The sequence below is a fragment of the Terrapene carolina genome, unplaced genomic scaffold (genome assembly GCF_002925995.2).
Source record: "Terrapene carolina triunguis isolate 2854851 unplaced genomic scaffold, T_m_triunguis-2.0 Scaffold68, whole genome shotgun sequence".
Taxonomy (NCBI): Eukaryota; Metazoa; Chordata; order Testudines; family Emydidae; genus Terrapene; species Terrapene triunguis.
The window spans coordinates 14,357,644-14,380,602 of NW_020664419.1; the positions used below are offsets into that span (position 1 = coordinate 14,357,644).

The following is a 22,959-nucleotide window of genomic DNA, read 5'->3' on the forward strand; positions in this document are numbered from 1 at the left end:
AGACGAGTTAGATGTCTTCAAGTCACCAGGGCCTGATGAAATGCATCCTAGAATATTCAAGGAGCTGACTGAGCAGATATCTGAGCCATTAGTGATTATCTTTGAAAAGTCATGGAAGACGGGAGAGATTCCAGAAGATTGGAAAAAGGCAAATATAGTGCCAATCTATAAAAAGGAAATAAGGACAAACTGGGGAATTATGGACCAGTCAGCTTATCTTCTGTACCCGGAAAGATAATGCAGAAAATAATTAAGCAATCAATTTGCAAACATCTAGAAGATAATAAGGTGATAAGTAACAGTCAGCATGGATTTGTCAAGAACAAATTGTGTCAAACCAACCTAGTAGCTTTCTTTGACAGGGTAACAAGCCTTGTGGATAGAGGGGAAGCGCTAGACATGGTATATCTTGACTTTAGTAAAACTTTTGATACTGTCTGGCATTACTTCTCAAACAAAGGAGGGAAATGCAACCTAGATGGAGCTATCATAAGGTGAGTGCAAAACTGGTTGGAAATCCGTTCCCAGAGAGTAGTTATCTGTGATTCACAGTCATGCTGGAAGGGCATAACAGGTGGGATCCCACAGGGAATAGTTCTGGGTCCAGTTCTATTCAATATCTTCATTAGTGATTTAGATAATGGTATAGAGAGTACACTTATAAAGTTTGCTGAAAATACCTAACTGGGAGGGGTTTCAACTGCTTTGGAGGATAGGATTAAAATTCAAAATGAACTGGACAAACTGGAGAAATGGTCTGAAGTAAATAGGATGAAATTTAATAAGGACAAATGCAAAGTACCCCATTTAGGAAGGAACAATCAGTTGCACACATACAAAATGGGAAATGACTGCCTAGGAAGGAGTACTGTGGAAAGGTATCTGGGGGTCATAGCGGACCATAAGCTAAATATGAGTCAACAGTGTAACACTGTTGCAAAAAAAGCGAACATCATTTTGGGATGTATTAGCAGGAGTGTTGTAAGCAAGAGACGAGAAGTAATTCTTCCGCTCTATTCCATACTGATTAGGCCTCAACTGGAGTTGAGTTGCTCTGGTAGCCACATTTCAGGAAAGATGTGGACAAATAAGAGAACGTCCAGATAAGAGCAACAAAAATGATTAAAGGAAAAAAAGGTGATCCGGGTAACTACAGGCCTGTTAGTTTGACATCTGTAGTATGCAAGGTCTTGGAAAAAATTTTGAAGGAGAAATTAGATAAGGACATTGAGGTCAATGGTAATTGGGACAAAATACAACATGGTTTTACAAAAGGTAGATTGTGCCAAACCAACCTGATCTCTTTCTTTGAGAAGGTAACAGATTTTTTAGACCAAGGAAACTCAGTGGATCTAATTTACCTCAATTTCAGTAAGGCATTTGATACGATGCCATATGGGGAATTATTAGCTAAACTGGAAAAGATGGGGATCAATATGAAAATTGAAAGGAGGATAAGGAACTGGTTAAAGGGGAGACTACAATGGGTCGTACAGAAAGGTGAACTGTCAGGCTGCAGGGAGGTTACTAGTGGAGTTCCTCAGGGATCGGTTTTGGGACCAATCTTATTTAAAGTGGGAAAGTGCTAATAAAGTTCACGGATGACACAAAGCTGGGAGGTATTGCCAATACAGAGAAGGACCAGGATATCATACAGGCAGATCTGGATAACCTTGTAAACTGGAGTAATAGTAATAGGATGAAATTTAATAGTGAAAAGTGCAAGATCATGCATTTAGGGATTAATAGCAAGAATTTTTGTTATAAGCTGGGGACGCATCAGTTGGAAGTAACAGAGGAGGAGAAGGACCTCAGAGTATTGGTTGATCACAGGATGACTATGAGCCGCCAATTTGATATGGCCGTGAAAAAAGCTAATAAGGTCTTGGGTTGCATCAGGCGAGGTATTTCCAGTAGAGATAAGGAGGCGTTAGTACCGTTATACAAGGCACTGGTGAAACCTCATCTGGAATACTGTGTCCAGTTCTGGTCTCCCATGTTTAAGAAGGATGAATTCAAACTGGAACAGGTACAGAGAAGGGCTACTAGGATGATCCGATGAATGGAAAACCTGTCTTATGAAAGGAGACTCAAAGAGCTTGGCTTGTTTAGCTTAACCAAAAGAAGGCTGATGGGAGATATGATTGTTCTCTACAAATATATCAGAGGAATAAATACTAGGGAGGGAGAGGAATTATTTAAGCTCAGTGCCAATGTGGACACAAGAACAAATGGATATAAACTGGCCATCAGGAAGTTTAAACTTGAAATTAGACGGAGGTTTCTAACCATCAGAGGAATGAAGTTCTGGAACAGCCTTCCAAGGAGAGCAGTGGGGGCAAAAGACATTCTGGCTTCAAGACTAAGCTTGATAAGTTTATGGAGGGGATGGTATGATGGGATAGCCTAATTTTGGCAATTTATTGATCTTTGACTATTAGTGGTAAATATGCCCAATGGCCTGTGATGGGAATGTTAGATGGGGTTGATCTGAGTTACTACAGAGAATTCTTTCCTGGGTGTCTGGCTGGTGAGTCTTGCCCACATGCTCAGGGTTTAGCTGATCGCCATATTTGGGATCAGGAAGGAATTTTCCTCAAGGGCAGATTGGCAGAAGCCCTGGGGTTTTTTCACCTTCCTCTGCAGAGTGGGGCACAGGTCAGTTGCTGAAGGATTCTGTGCACCCTGAAGTCCTTAAACCACGATTTGAGGACTTCAGTAGCTCAGACATAGGTTAGAGGTTTGATACAGGAGTGGATGGGTGAGATTCTGTGGCCTGCATTGTGCAGGAGGTCAGACTTGACGACCATAATGGTCCCATCTGACCTTAAAGTCTATGATTCTATGATAAAACATGATCTGTGAGGGACGATGGAAAAAATGGGTTTGTTTAGTCTGGGAAAGAGAAGACTGAGAGGGGACATGATAACAGTTTTCAAGTACATAAAAGGTTGTTACAAGGAGGAGGGAGAAAAAAATGTTCTTCTTAACCTCTGAAGATAGGACAAGAAGCAATGGGCTTAAATTGCAGCAAGGGAGGTTTAGGTTGAACATTAGGAAAAAATTCCTGTCAGAGTGGTTAAGCACTGGAATAAATTGCCTAGGGAGGTTGTGGAATCTCTATCATTGGAGATTTTTAAGAGCAGGTTAGACAAACACCTGTCAGGAAAGGTCTAGATAATACTTAGTCCTGCCATGAGTGCAGGGGAAAGGACTGGATGACCTCTCAAGGTCCCTTTCAGTCCTATGATTATATGGACGTTTCTTGCCATAAGTTAGATGGTGAATTCACATTGTTATCTGCTTGGGTGGCAGTAAAAATAATTTTGAATTTCAGATCTTGCCATTCCATTGACACCTGGGCAAGGAAGTCAGCCGGGTATTTTTCCCCCTCAATAGGCGGATGATACATTTTGAAACTAGAATAGTTCTGCAACTAAAACTGTTGTGGCTTTCCATGTATCTAGGTGTACATAAGGTTGCTCAACACTATGCTGTCTGAGCACTTGCATTGCTTACTACGCTTTTGCTCAAGTGAGTAGTAATTCTGTAGGCTTCAATGGGAGTGAGTGAAATTATGCACATGCTTAAGTGCGTGCAGGATGAGGACCTAAATGCCCTCTGTACGAGCTTCCTGTGTGCCTGGTTTTCTTTGAGCATCAGCTCATTCTCTAGTGGTTTCAGCATCTTAAATGGTTTGGTTCTTTGGTTTCCTAATTAAAGGCTTTGACAGTGTCTGAAAACTTATTTTACTATTCTAACCCACTGTACAGATTTAGTCATTTGTTTATACAAAAAGGATACTTATCTAATACTCTTGGGTATAATATAATAGTTGTATATATGGAAACTGTTTAATCTAAATTGTTCTGCACATTACTGAAGGCTAAATGTTTTGAAGTGTCTTTTCAGGCCTGATCCTATCGTCAGCTTTCAGTTATGCTACCTAAAGTATAAACCTTTCTCCCTACATCCAGTACAGTATATCTCTTTCCCCACATACTTTCTTGATGAGGTGGAATGTACAGCTTATGAAAAGTCATAGAGTTGCAGGTTCATTTCAAAGCCTTGTATTTGAATTAAAACACTGACTAGGTGCTGTGCTGATATATACAGACATGTTCTGTGATTTTTCAATTTTTTTTTTAGAAAATGTGGGAGTCAAAGTTCGTTCAATACACCTATCCTGAAAGAAGCCTCTGCATAGTGTATTTAACATCTGTATATATTAGGGTGTACGGTTTATAAGAGATGCATATTTGCAAGAAGGAAGGTTTAGGGATCAGCATGACATGTGGGCGCAGGCAATTTGCACTAATAACTCTGTTGTAGTCCCTGAGAGAAAACAAAAAGAAAACACAGAAGAGATGGGTTCCATCAAAAAGACTCCAGTTGTCTGTTGTGGACACCAGTTTGGAGCCCGCCAGCTTTTAACTTTTCCTATCACATAAAAATATCTATTTGCAACAAGGAAAAGGTATTTCCAGTTGCCATGTTTGATGAAGTATAAATAATATATTTCAACAGAAGTTCCTTGGTGCTTTAGGTCACATTGTTTTTGTAACACACCAGCATCTTCGAGGTGCTACTGTCATCTCATATAAATCTGAGTATTATATACGTATGCATCCACTCAGATACAGACACACCTGCTCTCTATATAAACTATTGCAAAGTATAATGGCTCTCCATCAACACAAAATTATATTGTCTCCATGGAAATTGCTCTAAAATTGTTTTAAATATGTTAATTACATTTTAATACGTTAAAATATTAATTTAAATATAATATACATTGTAACTATATATAAAGAGAAATTTCATCCATTATATTTATCCTCACTGTTCCGTGAATGAACCCGTCATTCACCGTGCGATCTCCAACCTTTGTGTTAAATGAGAAATGCAGAGGGCCTGTGGAAATAACAGCATGTGATCATGTTATTAGGACAGTATGGTAGTGCATACTTACAAGGGGGCATTTGGCATTTCCTGACTTGTGAGTGCTTATCTTTGTAACCTTAGTGTTCTTTTAACACACTTGTCTTATCTTGGTTTTTGTTTAAAGATAAATTTTAGAGGAAAAGAAATTCAATATGTGAAACTACTTGCTGAGTCCCCCTAAAATGCTGTGTCCTGTATAGTGGGCCCAATACAACTTCCGTTGCACTGGAAGGATTACTATTGACTTCAATGCAAGTTGAATTGGTGCACACCTTATACCATGAACCAAGGGATGTTGCAAGACCCTGCTTCAGTTAATAGAAACCTTAAAGATAAATAAGGCCAAAAAGAACATAAGGGGTATGTCTATGCTGCAGCTAGGAGCCTGCTTCCCAGCGTGTGCAGGCAGAAATGCACTAGCAAGCTAAAAATAGCAGTACGGCCCATAGGTACTGACTTTTATTTTTCCCCAGGAGTGATCCACGCTCACTCCACCCTGAGGACCCTCCCCCCACTCCGCCCCTTCCCCTGAGGCTCCACCCTCTCTCCACGTCTTCCTGCCTCGACTCCACCCTCTCCCCGAGGCTCCTGCCTGCCTGCTGCTTGCTGCTCTCCGCCCTCCCCCAAGCACCTCCCGCCAGCCACCAAACAGCTGATTGGTTCTGCGGCGCCGCTGAACATATGTGTGCCTGGTGCCTGGTGCTTGAGCCCCGGAGCACCCACGGAGTCGGCGCCTGTGGTATGGCCACAATGTCACAGGCAGTGGCATGAGCTAGTCTCCCAAATATAAAATTGCCTGAGTCCCTAGATACATACTCAGGTGGCTAGCCTGGACGGCTGCCAGTGCCGACATGGCCACATTATTATTTTAAGTGCACTAGCTCAATACTGAAGATATCTGAGGTTAATAGAGATAAGGCCAAAGACCTTGTACGTTGTGATCTTGATCCGAAGACTAATGAAGGTCTTCCCATTGACTTCAGTGACCTTTGGATCGGGCCGCAGATGAATGACTGTGCACCATGAGAGGAAGAAGCAGCATGTGAGTCATTTGAGGGGCTAAGCAGAAGACACTTGCTCCATTCTACATGCCATCATAGAATGTGATTTCCTCTGCTTTACAAGGTTACGCGAACAGAAAAAAAATCAAGTCTGCTTGAGCAGCGTGAGTCAGATCTCACCAGCATCCTATCCATTGCTTGTTCCCTCAAAAAGTTTCTGCATGCTTTTTCACAAGCAAATATATGAATATTTATCACCTCAGCATCCCTGGTTTACATTTTTGCCCTTTGACTGATTTTGCAGGTGAAAAGGATTCAATGTTTTTCACACTACTATTTAAATATCCCCCCAATATGTAAACACTGATACAAGAAGGCCAATCGACCAAATCATCTCTTGTATATGATTTCATTTGCTAATTAAAGACAATATAATGTTGTGACCACTCATGCTAGAAGTGAGCTTTGCCCAGTATGTCAGATTGAACGTGAAATGATTCAGCAAGTGCCAAGAACCATAGTTACAGATTTCTACCTACAGTCATGGTGGCCTAAAAGTGTAATTTCCCCCAAGGAGGAATTACTGGTCTGCAATACAAATTACCTTGAGTTCTTGGTCAAACAGAGGCATAATTCCCCTGCAAGTTACTAACTTGTTAAAAGCAGCAAAGAGTTAAGTGACTTCAGCAGTAGTGTTTGATACATATTTATACATATATTTTTTAACTAAAAGTGCTAAAATCGGTATCTTTCCCAGTCTGTCTAATGGCTCAAACTTCTTTTCAGAGGAATGGCAACCCCTTTCCCATTCCTTTTCATGAACATTTTGAAGGTCCTGTATTATATGGAAGAATACCCTACCCCCAAACTTTGCTGATAATTACCATTAATAGATCAAGTTACTCATTTTAGGCCCATTCCCAGTGGAATCAGTAAGAGTCTCTCCATTGACTTCTGTGAGATATGGCTTGGGTCATTTTACTGTATCTTCAAGGAACACACATATCAATATCTCGGGGGTTAGGGGCATTGCTATTTTTTCCCCTTACATGGAAAACACTTGCGGAGTCTTAAAACTGAAAAACAAACAAACAAGGAAAATCAAATTATTTTGCCTCATAAATATACTTTCATAGGGACATCTATACATAGCCTCTTTATTAAGCCAGTGTTTAAAGCTGACCATGTGCGTAAGTGCTTTGCTGAATGCGAATGGATTTAAGCACATGCTTTACATTAAGCACAACCTAAAATTCTTTGTTGAATCAGAACCAAAGGCAAGTGAAAAAGCAAATCTCTACTCTGCAATTTAATGTAGCCCTTCAACTTTAATAGTTCTGGTTTTCCTTTTCTTACATTATTATTTATAATTTACATTATATTTTTATTCTCTAACATTATTAATTCCCATTGAGTTAGTTAAAGATAAAATGGCTGCAGTTTTTGGAACTAAGTATATTTTTGCAAAAGATGATTATTTTAGTAATAGCCAAGTGTGCATTCGGTTTCTTTAGTCATGGAAATTATACATAAAACTTTGATCTCTGTTTTGTTCAAGCTATGCTTAGATATTAGTAACTCCACCCACCCATCTGTGTTGTTGTGTGACTTTTACCCTAACCACTGGAAAATGCCTGTAAAATAAATGACAAAATTGAATTGCTATGTACTATCCTGTAGGGTGTGAGTTTTCGTCTGACAGTCTCAAAGGATTCCAGTGTCACACACACACACACACAGCAAGAAGGGCTAGAGTGATAATATCAGCCCTTGACGTTATTAATGTGTCACACTTATTTCATTTAAATTGGCATCATGTGGAAACAGACACATAGTCATCTTCAATGACTAACCTCCACGGTTAGAAATGCTGTATTTGTTGTGCTGTCCCAGAAGGCTAAAATGGAAAATCTCCCTTGGAAAAAGTTATTGTCTGCATTTTGCAAACCTTTTTTGTGATGAGCTCATGCATCTGCTAGCATTTAATGTGGTACGTGTCCTGCTTTCTATCAAAACTGAAAAACGTCTCCATGTTACACTGAAATCCAAATTTTTGCCTACCTTGATTGATAATGATGGCTTGTAAATTTAAACCATATTGCTTAGTCAAAAATTCCAGCTGTTAAAACATAGATAATGACAGGACAATATAAATACTGCCTACCATTCTCACTACAGTTAACCTGCACACTGCACATTCCATGAACCATAAAATAGATGGTTTTCGGTTTTCAGATTGTCATCATGGCTCAATGGGTCAGTTTATCTTTGTGTTGGTTTTTTTTTTATTGGTTGCCTGTGATAATAATAAGAATCCAGTGAGTTAAGTTGTCTTGTGTGCAAAAACAGCTTCACCATATGCAGGTTTCACTGCACTCCCTTAAAACCACTCATTGATTTTAAATTAAACGGCCTAATGTGCACCATGAATATTATGGCCTTATTTCTGCAAAGAGATCTGTGCAGGCACTGTGGTCTGTCTGCATAGGTCTCATTGAAGGATCCAGGCCTAAATGACTGTAGAAAGTGCTGAGAAGAAGTGGATGGTTTCAGTTTACAGTGTTTTGCATGAACCTGTTTTGTTGGTTTGGGTCACATTTGTTTCACATTGAGCTTCGGGTTTAAACGAGTCCAGGGAACCAGCACCATGAAATGTAGAAGAAACCACTGAGTTTTGTCTCATTTCACCGTGAAACAATAATTTGTCTCAGGTTCACTCAGAATCCCTCCACAATTCCTAGAAGGGTCGTAAACCCAAGGCAACTTTTTGAAGAATGTGGCTCAAATTTAAGGTTTGCAATAGCAGGTGAATTTTCCCTGATGGAAACTGTGAATGTTTGAATAGAATATTTATACCATCCAATGGAATTATATAGCAGATATATAGTTCTTTCTTCATTTCTATTGCCTGCTTGAAAAATGATATAAAAGGAGATAGTTTTCTATTAATTTCTATAGATTTTAAGAATAATTTCAAGAGAACCCTTTTAAATTTCTATGGGACTCCATTGGGTTTATCTTTATCGAATTCTATAGGCAGAGGGTGCTTAAAATTGCCACCTTAGACAAAACTTCAATATGCTTCCCCAACCTCATAGGTCTAGACTGGAAGATTTGGCCCAGTTGCCCCTGATTTGGCCTGATGGAGGGGCAGCCGGGCCAAATTTGAATGAGAGGCATTGTGCTCTGGCCTGCTGGCTTATAACACCATTCAAATTTGGCCCAGTCATCCTTCTGTCAAGCTGCCACTTTAGGCAGTTGCCCCAAAATCTACTGTCCTAGTGAGCTGCCTAATTCACCAATAGTTAAGAGTGGCCCCGGTCTGTAAGATGTTCCCATAAGACGAGCCTGGTTAGGGTTTACTTATGAAATTTCACATATCCATATCTATAGAGCAGGGGCCTACATTATTTCCTTGCATGACTTAAGATTTTTCTCTGCCAGGTTTCACTGTCCCAAGTTGATCAAAAGCTACTGCTTTTAATGGGATTTACCTAAGTAAATTTTTGAGCAAGAATGACAGTTTATGGTTCATGAATAGGGCCATGTCTTGTCATGAATACATCCCTCACCCCGTCCAGTTTGTTTAAGTTGCAGTTCTGTGTGCAAAATAATGGCACAACAGGAGATATGGACCCTACCATATCAATTGCAGAAAACAGTAGTGCTGCGTAAATAGCGTAAACAACATTTCTGCAACTATTGGTGTGAAATGTTTATGTTAATTTGCTTCAACTCTGTGTCCACCCGTTTTCTGTTCACCTTATTTACTGAAGAATGTTTCTTTTATCGGTTTTAAATTTGCAGTCATTGATTTCATTGAATATCTCATTGTTCTTTTATCACAAGAGGGTAAATGGACAGCACAAGTATTGGGAGAGCATGTTAAATCTATGAACTCACAAGTTATTTCTCTAATTACTTTTCACCTTTGTCTTTGAAAATTGTTCACATTCTTTGGTATTTGTTTAACTGATTTACTGACAAATGCTTCAGTGAGGAAACTCAGGTGGGGGGAGGGCAATATTTTTCATTAGTACCTTTATTTTTAGTAGCTGGTTAAGACAGAGATAACAGCAGGTAGGCACATTCTCTTAAGAAGAATTTCCTTTGCATCACATTTTTGGACAGTAATGACTCTCTAGTGCATTCTTCATGGTTTTCAGTAGTATATTTTCCCTTTGTTTTGTTCTCTTTACTGTTCTTGTCTACTGTCGACCCAAAACATCCTGATTTTTTTTAACCCAAACTGGTGTGTGATGTTTAAGAAATTTGGGATGAAATTCAGGGTTCCACAAGAAGCCTATTCCCTTGTGGCTTGAAAATTGACCAGCAGCAGGATGGAATAACCCAAGCCACAGGATAAGGTGGTAAAGTCTCCCTCTGTCTTTTCCTCACATCTCCTTCCTCTCTTTCCCTCTCTTTTTCTATGTTAACATTGGACTATCAGTATTCTAAATTGATTGGCAGCATTACTGTAGGCTAACAGAGTTCTCACTCCCCACCTTCTGCATGCACATCTCAACCCAAATAGCTTTTCATATACAAGTGTGGAAGGAACAAGATGCACAAGAAAATGGAAGAACTTGCACAGAGCAGTAAAATATAATTAGAGCTTCAAAGAGCCAGTGTCACTGAAGATTTGGAAAAAACAACACTCTTCAAAACTGGTGACAGAGCAGGCAGCAGGAGATGGGGACTAAAGAGGTGCCAAGTTACCATTAACTTCAAACCACATCCAGCAGCAAGGGGATGTTTCAAAACAGCACCAGGAAGGAACCAATCAGAGCTCATGTTTCAAAGCAGAAAGGCTAGTCTTTAACTTCCCTCCAAGTAGCAGTGGTGTGTGCCTGTGGAGTGGGATAATTAAATTGTGCATAGGTTTTTGTTCAGTCTCTTATCTAACTAAAACATACCAGTAAAGAAAGAAAGCACTCATCAATAGTTATATTGAAACAAAGCTGTTTGTTTCAAGGACTCCAGCTTCACTGGTTTCTAGTCGTTAGATGAATCTCAATTTTAAAGTATCTGTAAATGAGCAGTTTTGTAATTTTTTTACCCACATCTAAATAAACATAGTTAGATGGGAGACCCACCATGGCTAGACTCAGTGGTCAAGGGGGTAAACCCTCACTGGAAAAACTGAGTCAGTGCTGAGTGTGTCTGTGGCAGGGGTAAAACATACCCAAGATCTGCTGGGAGTGGTTAGACTCTGGCACAGCTAGGAAAGTTGTGGGCCACCACTCCACTGAGATCAGGGAAATTGAAGCACAGCTGGATGGTTCTGAGGCCAAAAACTGCTGGGTGCAGTGAGTCATTGGTAAATAGGTAAATAGCTGTGGGCCAGTACTCCACTGAGAGCAGGACAAACTACTGGGAGCAGAGGAGACTCGGGGTAAGAGATCTGGTTTCACACCTTCGGGGGGGGGGAGGACAGATCCCTTTACTGACCAGGGTGATCCAGATGAGTGTGAAGCAACCACTTAGTGAAGTATGGATGTTAAAGAGGGGGAAGTCTATGGGTTCAGGGGGTCTTTGAACTGATGCCTGCAGAGTAGCCAGAGGCTAATCCTACTGCATTAATGTCAGGGAGAGAGGTGTGATACAGAGGCCCATTGATGGTTCACTACTCTGTGTCAGCAACTTTTGTCATGCCTGACATACTCACCACACCTAACACACTGTTGTCATAATCTGTATTTATCTGTATCATATACAAACTGATAACACCCTAGTCCCGAAAATCATTGAGTAGTGGAAGTACCGGCTGTGTTCAAAGAATTATATAAATATGTGCTAGAATTATGTTCTTTAAATGTGTTTGGCAAGCAATGCACAAACCCAAATCTGCCTAGAGAAAGGAATGTATATTTGCTTGTCTGACCAGGCTGGTCCTCAGGCAAAGACAATGAAGGAACATTTACATGTAAGATAAACAAAGTTATCAAGCTAGCAAGTGGGAGAGAAGACAGCATGGTGTCTGCACCCCAGAAGAAGGGAGAAACTTTGAGCTTATTTTTCAAAGAATACATTTCAAAGGTTTACTGGACTAAAAAGAAAGGGGGGGAAATCTCTAATTTCTCCTGAGGAGTCAAAGAAGCCCCACGCTTTGAACTTTGTGTGTTGGGTCCTGGCAAAATGTCCAGTCAGCCATGCTGAAAAAAAGGCTATGATAAATAAACTTTTCTGAACAAAATACTCTGTGTTTTTAAGTTTTAGGCTTAGAAGTATATTTTTACTTCTGCTTATTTATAGCCATTTCTGTCCTTATTCCTTATTCTTGTTATCACTTAAATCTAGGGTTTTTTTGTTAATAAACTTGTTTTGCTTTTAACACAAACCATCTCAGCACTTTGGTTGAAGTGGGGGGTTTGTCAACCCGTTACGTTAATAAGTTGTTGTGTATTGTCTCTTTAAAGGAGCAGCAAACTTAATGTATTTGAGTTCAATTAGAGGGCTGGACACTGCAGAGAGGTGTCTTTGAGGAACTTGGGAATTAGGGTTCACTGATTGTTACCTGCACAGTAAGGTTTGGACTGGCAGATTCCTGAAGAGTTTGCTGACAAAGCAGACAAGATGGTGTGTCAGGGAGCTGACACACAGTTTACAAGCTGCACACTCACTTTTTGAGGCAGAGTAGTTAACAGTGATTCACAATTGTAGATGTCCTCGGCAGAGGTCACACTGGTGTACTAGTCACTGGGTGAATCTCAACTTTAAAGTATCCTTAGATGGGCAGGTTTGTAATTATTTCCCCCTGAATCTAAATGAACTAGGACTGTCAAGCGATTAAAAAATTAACCGTGATTAATCATGCTGTTAAATAGTATAGGATACCATTTATTTACATATTTTTGGATGTTTTCTACATTTTCAAATATATTCATTTAAATTAAAACACAGAATACAAAGTGTACAGTGCTCACTTTATATTTATTTTTATTACAAATATTTGCACTGTAAAAAACAAAAGAAATAGTATTTTTCAATTCACCTAATACAAGTACTGTAGTGCAATCTCTTTATCATGAAAGTTGCACTTACACATGTAGAATTATGTACAAAAAATAATTGCATTCAAAAATAAAACAACGTAAAATAACTTTAGCGCCTACAAGTCCACTCGGTCCTACTGCAGCCAATCGCTCAGACAAACAAGTTTGGTTACATTTCCAGGAGATAATGCTGCCACTTCTTTTTTACAATGTCACCTGAAAGTGAGAACAGGTGTTCGCATGGCACTGTTGTAGCCAGCGTCACAAGATGTTTACATGCCAGATGTGCTGAAGATTCATATGTCCCTTCATGCTTCAACCACCATTCCAGAAGACATGTGTCCATGCTGATGACGGGTTCTGCTCGATAATGATCCAAAGCAGAGCGGACCGACACATGTTCATTTTCATCATCTGAGTCAGATGCCATCAGCAGAAGGTTGATTTTCTTTTTTGGTGGTTCGGGTTCTGTAGTTTCCGCATCGGAGTGTTGCTCTTCTGAAAGCATGCTCCACACCTCAGTCCTCTCAGATTTTGGATGGCACTTCAGATTCTTAAACCTTGCATCGAGTGCTGTAGCTATTTTTAGAAATCTCACATTGTTGCCTTCTTTGCATTTTGTCAAATCTGCAATGAAACTGTTCTTAAAATGAATAACATTTGCTGGGTCATCATCCGAGACTGCTATAACATGAAATGTTATATAACATGAAATATATGCAGGAAAAACACAGAGCAGGAGACATACAATTCTCCCTCAAGTTGTTCAGTCACAAATTTAATTAACACATTATTTTTTTAACAAACTTCATCAGCATGGAAGCATGTCCTCTGGAATGGTGGCTGAAGCATGAAGGGGCATATAAATGTTTAGCATATCTGGCACGTAAATACCTTGCAATGCTGGCTACAAAAGTGCCATGCAAATGCCTGTTCTCACTTTCAGGTGACATTGTAGATAATAATAATAAATAATAAATAATACGCAGCAGGCAGCATTATCTCCCGTAAATGTAAACTTGTTTGTGTCTGAGCGATGGCTGAACAAGAAGTAGGACTTGTTGGCTCTGAAGTTTTACGTTGTTTTGTTTTTGAGGGCAGTTATGTAACAAAAACATTCTACATTTATAAGTTGCAATTTTATGATAAAGAGATTGCACTACAAAACTTTTATGAGATGAATTGAAAAATGCTATTTCTTTTGTTTCTTTTTTGCAGTGCTAATAATTGTAATAAAAATAATAATATAAAGTGAGCACTGTATACTTTATATTCTGTGTTGTAATTGAAATCAATATATTTGAAAATGTAGAAAAACATCCAAAAATATTTAATACATTTCAATTGGTATTCTATTGTTTAACAGTGTGATTAAAACTGCGATTAATCACGATTATTTTTTTTAATCACAATTAATTTTTTGAGTTAATCACATGAGTTAACTGCGATTAATCAAGAGCCCTAAAATAAACCTAGCTGGATGGACGATGTTCAATGTAAAAAAATATTTTAGTTGAAAATGGACAATAACTGATTAATGTGGAGAAAATAGCTGGATAAGGGGAAATTGTAGGGGTCTCAATTGACCTCAGAGGATCTATTTCTTCCATTGCAAACACTTCAACAACCGTATAACCTACCTGGTGCAAATGGTGTTTCCTACAGTTTAAACATCTTTTGAAGGCCGTATTCAATCCAGAGGCAGTGGGACTGCCAGAAATCCAGAGTTTCTGTTGTTGTGAAGAGAGCTCCATAGGTTTACCAGACCAGCTGTAGCCTCTTAAGAGTTCCTGGCCCAAGTGACAGTCCCTAATTTAGATTATCTGTGTTGGGCCTGGAACAAAAATTTGTGTATAAACCTGAGCTCTAGCCAATGGGGAAATGCCTTACAATACATTAAAAACTCTATTGTTGATATGTGATTAAGGCTGATCCAGCAGAAAATTATATTTCATTCACACTGGTCTCCACATAAGTTACAGAGCTTGGGTTTTCCCAACACAGACTGCTTCTGGAGATGTGGGTCTTCTGGAGCCATGCTGGCTCATGTGTCTTGGGACAGTCCCAAGAGCCAGTCTTTTAGGCTAGAAGTAGATAGGAGGATTAATATGATGATGGGTACAGTCTTAGAAATTACTTTCCAAACTGTGTTTTGGGATATATCCCAACATCTTGGAAACTCTCAGCTCATGGAAAGCTTGTTTCTATAGTGCAGTGCTTGTAGCCAAATGGCTTATATTGCTTTGATGGAAGAGCAGATTGCTTCCAGGGTTAGAAGCTTGGCAGAGAGACCTGACTGGCTGGCAACTACAGAGTGAGTAACATTTCAGAGAAGATGGGCCTTAGACAAATTTGAAAAGATTTAGTCTAACTTTGTACAGGCCTTGATTGATCTCTAGAGGATGAGAACCGAAATGTCACTCTCATTACCCTCTCTTCCCTCTCCCCCCGCCCCACCGCTCTGTTTTCTGCCCTCCTGTTCTTTTATCTTGCGGTCCCTTTTAAAAACCTTTACTTTTTTAGCTTCCTTTTTTGTGTGGTTTTACATCTACCCAAACATTTGACATACATGTGTACCGCCAACCTAAAACTGAGATCAGTTCACCAAGCAGAAGGATTGAATTTATACAGTATGCTGAAAGAAATAATATGGTTTCATATACTTGTTTGATGAGTGAATCTGTGACACAGAACTGGCATTGCTGAAATACATGGTATCATATATATTTATAATGCAAATTCTTGATTATTGTACTATGTATATTTTGGCAATCTAATTGTCATAACTGTACTTTCTCCTCCTCTTCCTCCTTATTTTTGAAGGGGAAAAGTTTAATATATACATTTAAAAAAAAAGATTTCCAATTAACACACTAATCACATACTTAGATATTTATCTACCATTTATTCAACACTCAGACAAAATACACTCACCCACCAAAAACCAGCACACCTGTCCAATAATTTTGAATATTAACATTTGATAGACATGCCTAGTTTGTTAAATATGTGTAATCAGAGATTTCACTCAATTTATAAAATCACCAGAAACAGCATGTCTTGGGTAATGTAAAGGTGCTCACTTTGTAATAAAGGTAACACCCTGTTAAATGAGCTGGGGATTACATTACTGTTTAATGTTTCTCTAAGCAAAAGCTCAGTGTTGTAATGAACATTGTTTTGGCTCTGATATTTACATGGCAAAGATTTGTTAAAACTTCATAAATAAATAGTTTTAAAAATATTTTCTTCTGTGCTCTCACCTGACATTTTAGTTAAATAATCGCATTTCTCTGAAGCTCTTTTGGGAACCCAGAAAAATGCAGGTGATAAAAGAGGCAACATTGCAGGAGCAAGAGTTCAGGTTAAGTCTTAAACCGAGAAAGTTAAATTAGATTGCCCATCTTCTTCCAAGGCTAATTTTGGAGTACATCTACAACATAAATCACATCACATGCTCTGAACGTTTTAATCAAAGATTCGTTCCTAAAACTTTCTAGTACAAAGAAGACACACAGAAGTCCCAAATCTATGCTACATGTATTATGCCATCCTATCTAGAGAGGATGAATACATTTCTTTGCTAAATAGTTAGAATATTTAGATAATTTTAGAAGAGGTAGGGACATTTTCCCTCCTATGCCCATACAAATGAATCACTGATTCAATAAATGTTGCAGTGTAGTCTGCATGCAAAGGTGTTTTGTGGAAATCAAAGACTCTTTATAACAAATTTATTAATGAACAATGGTAACCTTATTTTCTCCACTCAGAAAAAGTCAATTCGGTTCAGAGATATCAAATACATTAAAGCTAATCTTTTATTATTTTATTTTAATGTAGTATTTATGCTGTTTTCTGTGACTTTCTTTAAAGGATTATCTATTTCAACTGGAGTGGCACAAATTTGAGAGAGGACGAGGCAGATGCCCTTTTGATCCCAGCTCCTCCTTCATCTCAACTTTAATTGGTAATGAACTTTATGTCTCAATCTTCAAGGTGCTGTCAAACTATCTTTCTGAGTCTCTTTCGTCAGCTCTCCTAGGTGTTGTCAGTATTTCTTTACAGCCTTTGGCATGTCAGACTTACTTCTATCAGTGGTGCCCACATTAATATTACATCCAGACAGTGTTAATTTGAGCAAGTGTATCTCAGACAAGCGAGCAAATGTTATATTACATGCACTGTTCTACAAAGATAATTGATTGTCACTTAATATTAATGGTAACGTCCGTTTTCTTTTCTTTCAAAGCAAAATTATGTATTCAGCTCAAAATATTTACACAAATGAACCGTGTATCCCAAAATGACAGTTTTCACTGCGAGCTTCAAAGACTTAATTTTGACAACAGGAATCTTAGAGAAATGCTATTAGGCCGAATGGTTTTATAACTGAGGGCTTTTGTTGTGTATGCAACCTATAAGTTTTCTTAAGATGTCAAATGTAGGGGGTTTGTAATTGTCTCGTCTTGTAAACCAAACAAACAAGGTGCTTATGAGTAGAAAAGCATGTTTTATACTGAACATTGCAGCAACAGAACTTGGCCCCAATCCTACAAAACAATTAATGTGGGCACATTACCAGGCCACCACAGAACAACATTGACTGCTGCCCATGAGGCTCTTGTTGCAGGATCGAAACCTTTGAAACTAAAATACAATGCAATCCAGCATGTATTTATTTTATAACGTGGTGTTCTTGGGCATAGCGTAGGATATCATAGCTTGCCAGTCTTACAGTACAAAGATGTTAGACTAGATGGGGACAGTAGATAAGGAGAGGTGTTGATAAGAATTACAGGTACAAGAAACAGGCTAACAACTAGTGTTTGTGGGAAGGGTAAATTAGATGATTTTTGAGCTTTTCTTGAAAGAGATAGTCAGTGAGATAGAGACGTGGGCTGGCTGATTCACAAAGCTAACAAGGACCACAAAGAAAGAACCAACTATCAGTAGAGGAGAAGGGCTGATATTATGAGTAAGAATAGGCTTGAATAGAGAGAGTAGAGGGAACATCTGAATCTAGAGAAAGGGTGAGGAGATATGTGTCAGGGGGTCATTATGAAGAGACGTGAAGATGAGGAAAGTGATTTGGTTTGATATCTTTCCAGAAAGAAACATTCTGGAGATAGTTTTGTGTTGTCCTGTTTTTCTTGACGTTTGCAGTTTACATTGCAGTGGCACAACATTTGTGGATTTTAATGCTTTTTTGTTGTTTATCTCAAACACCAAATCTCAATTTGTCCAGAGCAGGAGGGGTGTTAATAGACTGTATCATCTTGAACTAAAATCAGAAAGCCTATCCCTAGTATTTCAAAGGTACGTACCATGAGTGGATTATATTCAGATACTATGTTCACGTATCCTTTCACTTCAACACATTATTTTGGTGAGATTTCGCTCCAATTCATGTAAAATCCTTGAAGTTACTTTTGTTCAGCAAAATCTAACATATTGTAGTGCCTTCCCAGTATCATTCATCACAGCTCAAATAATTTCATATTTAGTGGCTATATAGACATGGAAGATCCAGAAAAAATATTTTGACTGACTTACACTGTGTTACACATGCCCCTGAAGTACAGTTGATTATGGGTCTTTCACACACTCTTCATCTGTCTGTGTTTCAACCATTTAATAACCAAGACCGTGATCACACAGTGAGCTCTGCATAGGTACAGGGGTCCACCTGCACAGAGCTTAACTGTAGGACTGGAGCTTAGCAGTACGGTCCTGCAGTTCTCAGACTTTACTCAGGCAAAACTGAGAAAATAAATTAGATTTGATTCTGCTCTAACTGCAAGGTCAATGTGAGTTTTATTATTGTCTGAAATGGGAGTCAGATTGTGTCCTGATTGAGCACTTCATGCCTGGGCATAAGGTACTTGCACTTCATGCCTGGATCTTGGAAAAAGCAGTTTTGGATACATCTACACCTCATTTAAAAACCCACGAGTCTCAGAGCTCGGGTCTACAGACTAGGGCTCCCACTACGGCACTAAAAACAGCTGTGTAGACAGGCTTGAGTTTAGGCTCAGGCTTGAGTTTAGGCTCTGAAACCTAGAGAGAGGGGTGGGTTTCAGAACCTGAGCTCCAGCCCAAGTGGCAGCATCTACACGGCTGTTTTTAGCACCGTAGCACAAGTCCCATAAGCCCAAGTCTGTAGACCTGGGCTCTGAGTCTGGCTGCTGTGGATTTTGAAATGCATTGTGGATGTATTTTTAGAGGTCCCATTCTAGAAGCTCTTCATGTGCAGAATTTTCACTGAAGTCAATTAATGTTCCACAAATACATGGTTTATAGGATCTGACTCCTAAGAGCCTATCATGTTTTAGTATCAATAGACAAATGATCTCACTGTTTTCTACTAAGCAGTATGAAAGTTTCCTAAAAACTTTAGGTTCACCAGGAATTTGTTTTATGTTAAGAATCAGATTAATTTTTCTAGGAAAAAGTCATCCTTTAAATAGAAATATAGCCAGATTGTCTACATTCAAACTGTTGTGAGGAAATGCTGTATTCTTAAAGGGTCATACAGTAGCTCAAGGAACCTATTCTTGATGTTATTTAAAAAACAATACTCATCTGAGGGTATAAAGTTCTTAAAGGTATAAATAGTTTTATATATTTTTTTATTTAAGGGGCTCTCATATTCATAGTGAAGGGAAACACTAGAAGAATATGTTTTAGAGTGATTTTTTTTACCCCTTTGAGGCCTACAGTGGAACAACCACAGAAGACATAACACTTGGCAAATGAACAGAATGAATTCTTAGGGCATCTCATGAGACCATGCAGTGTAGCTGTTTGGGTTTGTGGCAGACGGTTGACAGTTATGGGTGGATTTGTCTGGAGGACAATGAGAGTTTAGAAACAAGCATTGTAGCCATTAATAAATAACCTTTGTGTGGATGACACCAAAGCAGCAAGAGTGAAAGGCTGAACTACTTGCTCGGTCCAAGCAAAACAAATGAAGGCTAATCTTTGGATGAGATAAGGCAACAGGAAGATTAGTATTGTATGAAAAAACAGGCTAAGACTTACTCAACCTAAGAAGACTTTAGCCATTTAGCTGTACATGGAGCCTAGCCACACATATTTGTGTGCTGGCACCCAGCTTTGACCAAACATATGCCAAAGAGGCTTGTGTACCTGAGCACCGTGACCAAGGGATTCTGGCTCATTCCACATGAGAGTAGGGGCTTTTCTTGTCCATTCCTTCTTTCTTGGCCCCTTTATCTAACATTGGATTTGGCACCTCACTATACAAGCTAGTGTGTGCTTGAAGAACTATCTGCCCAGCAGAAGGGCTGGTCCTCAACACCAACACTGGCTGGCAAGAGTATAAACCCAGGAGTTTTTTTTATTCATCCCAGATGAAGAACGAATATATTGTCATATAGCTTTGTAACAAGGGAAAGGAAGTTGTAAACAGGGAAATAAGTAAAATTTTCAAAAGCACCTATTTGACTAGGGCCCAGATCCTCAACGGTATTTAGGAATCTAACTCCTATTGATTTCAATGGGAGTTAGGCATCTAATACCATGGAGAAGATGGACATAAGTCACTTTTTAAAGTGGGACTTAGGTGCTTTTGAACATTTACCCAAAGGCCTTTAACAAATCATAAGTTTAACCTAACTCCTTTTTTTTTTTTTAATCTCTTTTGAAGGATTTGAAATTTGTTTCCATCTTTGTAACCCAAGGGCTTCCTGACACCACCAAACCCTCCATTCTTTTGAGACCTCCCTCTAAATTTCATATTACTCCCATTTTGGTTTAACTGATTACCATCTTCCCAATTATAATTTGTTTTTAAGCAGGAATCCAGCATCCTTCCTAATGGGCTGAACAAAATGACTTTAAAGTTTTATCTACCTACCTCTCTAAGTGTACGTTTTCAGTTCTGTCCTATTCAAACCCATCACCATGATATCTGACCATTTATTTTTGTGCCCATCACAGTGGTATCTGAACGCTTTACAAATTTAAGTCCATATTATTGTTCTGAAGAAAGACCTGAATTGTCTTTTCTCTCCCATAGTCTAAGATTGAGTTAATTGTTTAGCACTTCACTTCTTTATTCTATCCTTCTATCGCTCTCTCTTTCACTCAGTTGTTCTCTTTCCCATTCCAAGAACAGGCATGAAAAACCAGAAGGATCATTATCAGAATGGATTTTCCTAGATAGAAAATAGACATTAAAACCTAGTGTAAATTTATCACAGCTTGCTCATAAAGTATTAGATATATCAAAAGTTATAGGCCTAAACTGTTTTATCAGCCACTGTGGTCTTAGTCAATCAGACTGCGTGATTTATTACAGAGCCGCTTTGACTATTGAAAGCATATGGGATGATAGGGGGATTTTTTGTTTTGTTTTTTAGAAAATAGGTCCAAGAGTTTTGTACAGAATTTTTCTAAAATTTACATTTTATACAACATCTCTGCAGTTAAACATCTATTCTGTTTCCTTATGCTGACAATAAATTGTGACGAGTTTAATCATTCATAATAGAATTTTCATCACAAGCTACTTTACCATCAGGTCAGATGACCTGTCATAAAACTCACTAAAATGTGGGATATTCAGTTTTAAAGCCAAGTCGGGAACTATCATTTTATTGAACCAGGATTTTTAATTGAAGTGCTGAAATACACAAACTTTTCTTTTGACCTAAGTAAACCTATTTAAATTTGATTTTAGTCATACATATTGCAAATAATCTTCCAGATTTAACTATTTCTAAACTTGTATTGCTAGGGCCTGAATATCCCCACTGAAGTCACTGAGCCCCAGACCTTCAAATATATTTAGGCACCTAACTCCCATTGATTGCAATGGGAGTTTCAATGGGAATTAGGTACCTAAATACTTGAAATCAATGGGAGTTCGGTGTGTAAGTATCATTGAAGACCTGGGCCTGAGCCACACCTGTGTAGAACTGCCCCATACTAGTACTCTTAATTATTATAGTTTTAAAATATAGAATATTTGCCATTGAGGTGCTTTGCAAAAGTTATAGTTTGGCAGCTCCATAAAAAGGAGTACTACTAATGGTAATTCTTAATATTTCCATTGTTTTACTACTTTCACTTCAAATTACTCATACCAAAAACATCACCAACAAGTGAAGCACAGCCATTTCTGAGGTAGAAATAGCCTATCTAGTACAAACTTGCAGTAATTTTAAGAGGAGATGTGGGAAATAATATTCATTTGATATTACACAAAGGATTCAACTAAAAGGAATGTTGCAACCTTGTGCTGGAATTTGGCACCCTTTTAACCTTGGGTTATACCTGTATTCTTAGGAAAATTGTCATGGTATACGGCCATGTGTTTTATGTCACATCAAAGATGAGATTTTCATCACGACACTGCCCCCTATTAATTTGCTGGGATATTGCATTTTTGATAACTGTGAGGATACCTGTGTTGTTTCTTTTAAAATATAGCACAAAGCCAGGCAAGAGGGAGATTGGGGAAGTTTCCAGGTAAAATCTCTATAAGGAATCAGAGAGAGAGTAGCTTTGGAGACAGTACTCCTGATATCTAATAACATTTCTTGTTCAGTGTTAGAAAAAAAGGATTTTGTGCTTCTTTACCATTGTCACTTGAAACAAAATCAGTTCTGCATTTTCCTCTTCTTTGCACATTTTTGCAACTTTTACACGTTTTTGCTTAGAAGCACAAAATCCTATTGTCCTGAGTTGTCAGACAAAATTCCAGTTGCTTTCCAGGATTGCAGAAATTGTCCCTTAATTTGTTATATCTAATTAAAAGCACTCCAGAGCAAAGCCTGACTTGATTTCAATGAGATAAAAAATAGAAGATGCATTTAGACACATTAGATAGTGTACAATGCATGTGTCTTCTCCAGAGAGATAAACTACACCCACTCAACTGGGACCACACCAAAATCAGGTTCAAATATTTGTTACACAGTCTACCTAAAGTCTATATGCTGTCAAAGTCTTGTTCTGCTGATTAGAAACAGATTAGTGTGAATATTTTA

At 38.6% G+C, this 22,959-nt stretch overlaps 1 protein-coding gene across 1 annotated transcript in view; it reads left to right on the top strand.

Moving 5' to 3' along the window:
• SEMA3E (semaphorin 3E) overlaps positions 1 to 22,959 on the top strand; it is a 213,829-nt gene that overhangs the window by 146,179 nt on the left and 44,691 nt on the right. Inside the window, exon 5 of the mRNA XM_026648659.1 lies at positions 16,817 to 16,910. Within this exon, the coding sequence (XP_026504444.1) occupies positions 16,817 to 16,910 (94 nt within the window). The remainder of the gene's footprint in view (positions 1 to 16,816; positions 16,911 to 22,959) is intronic.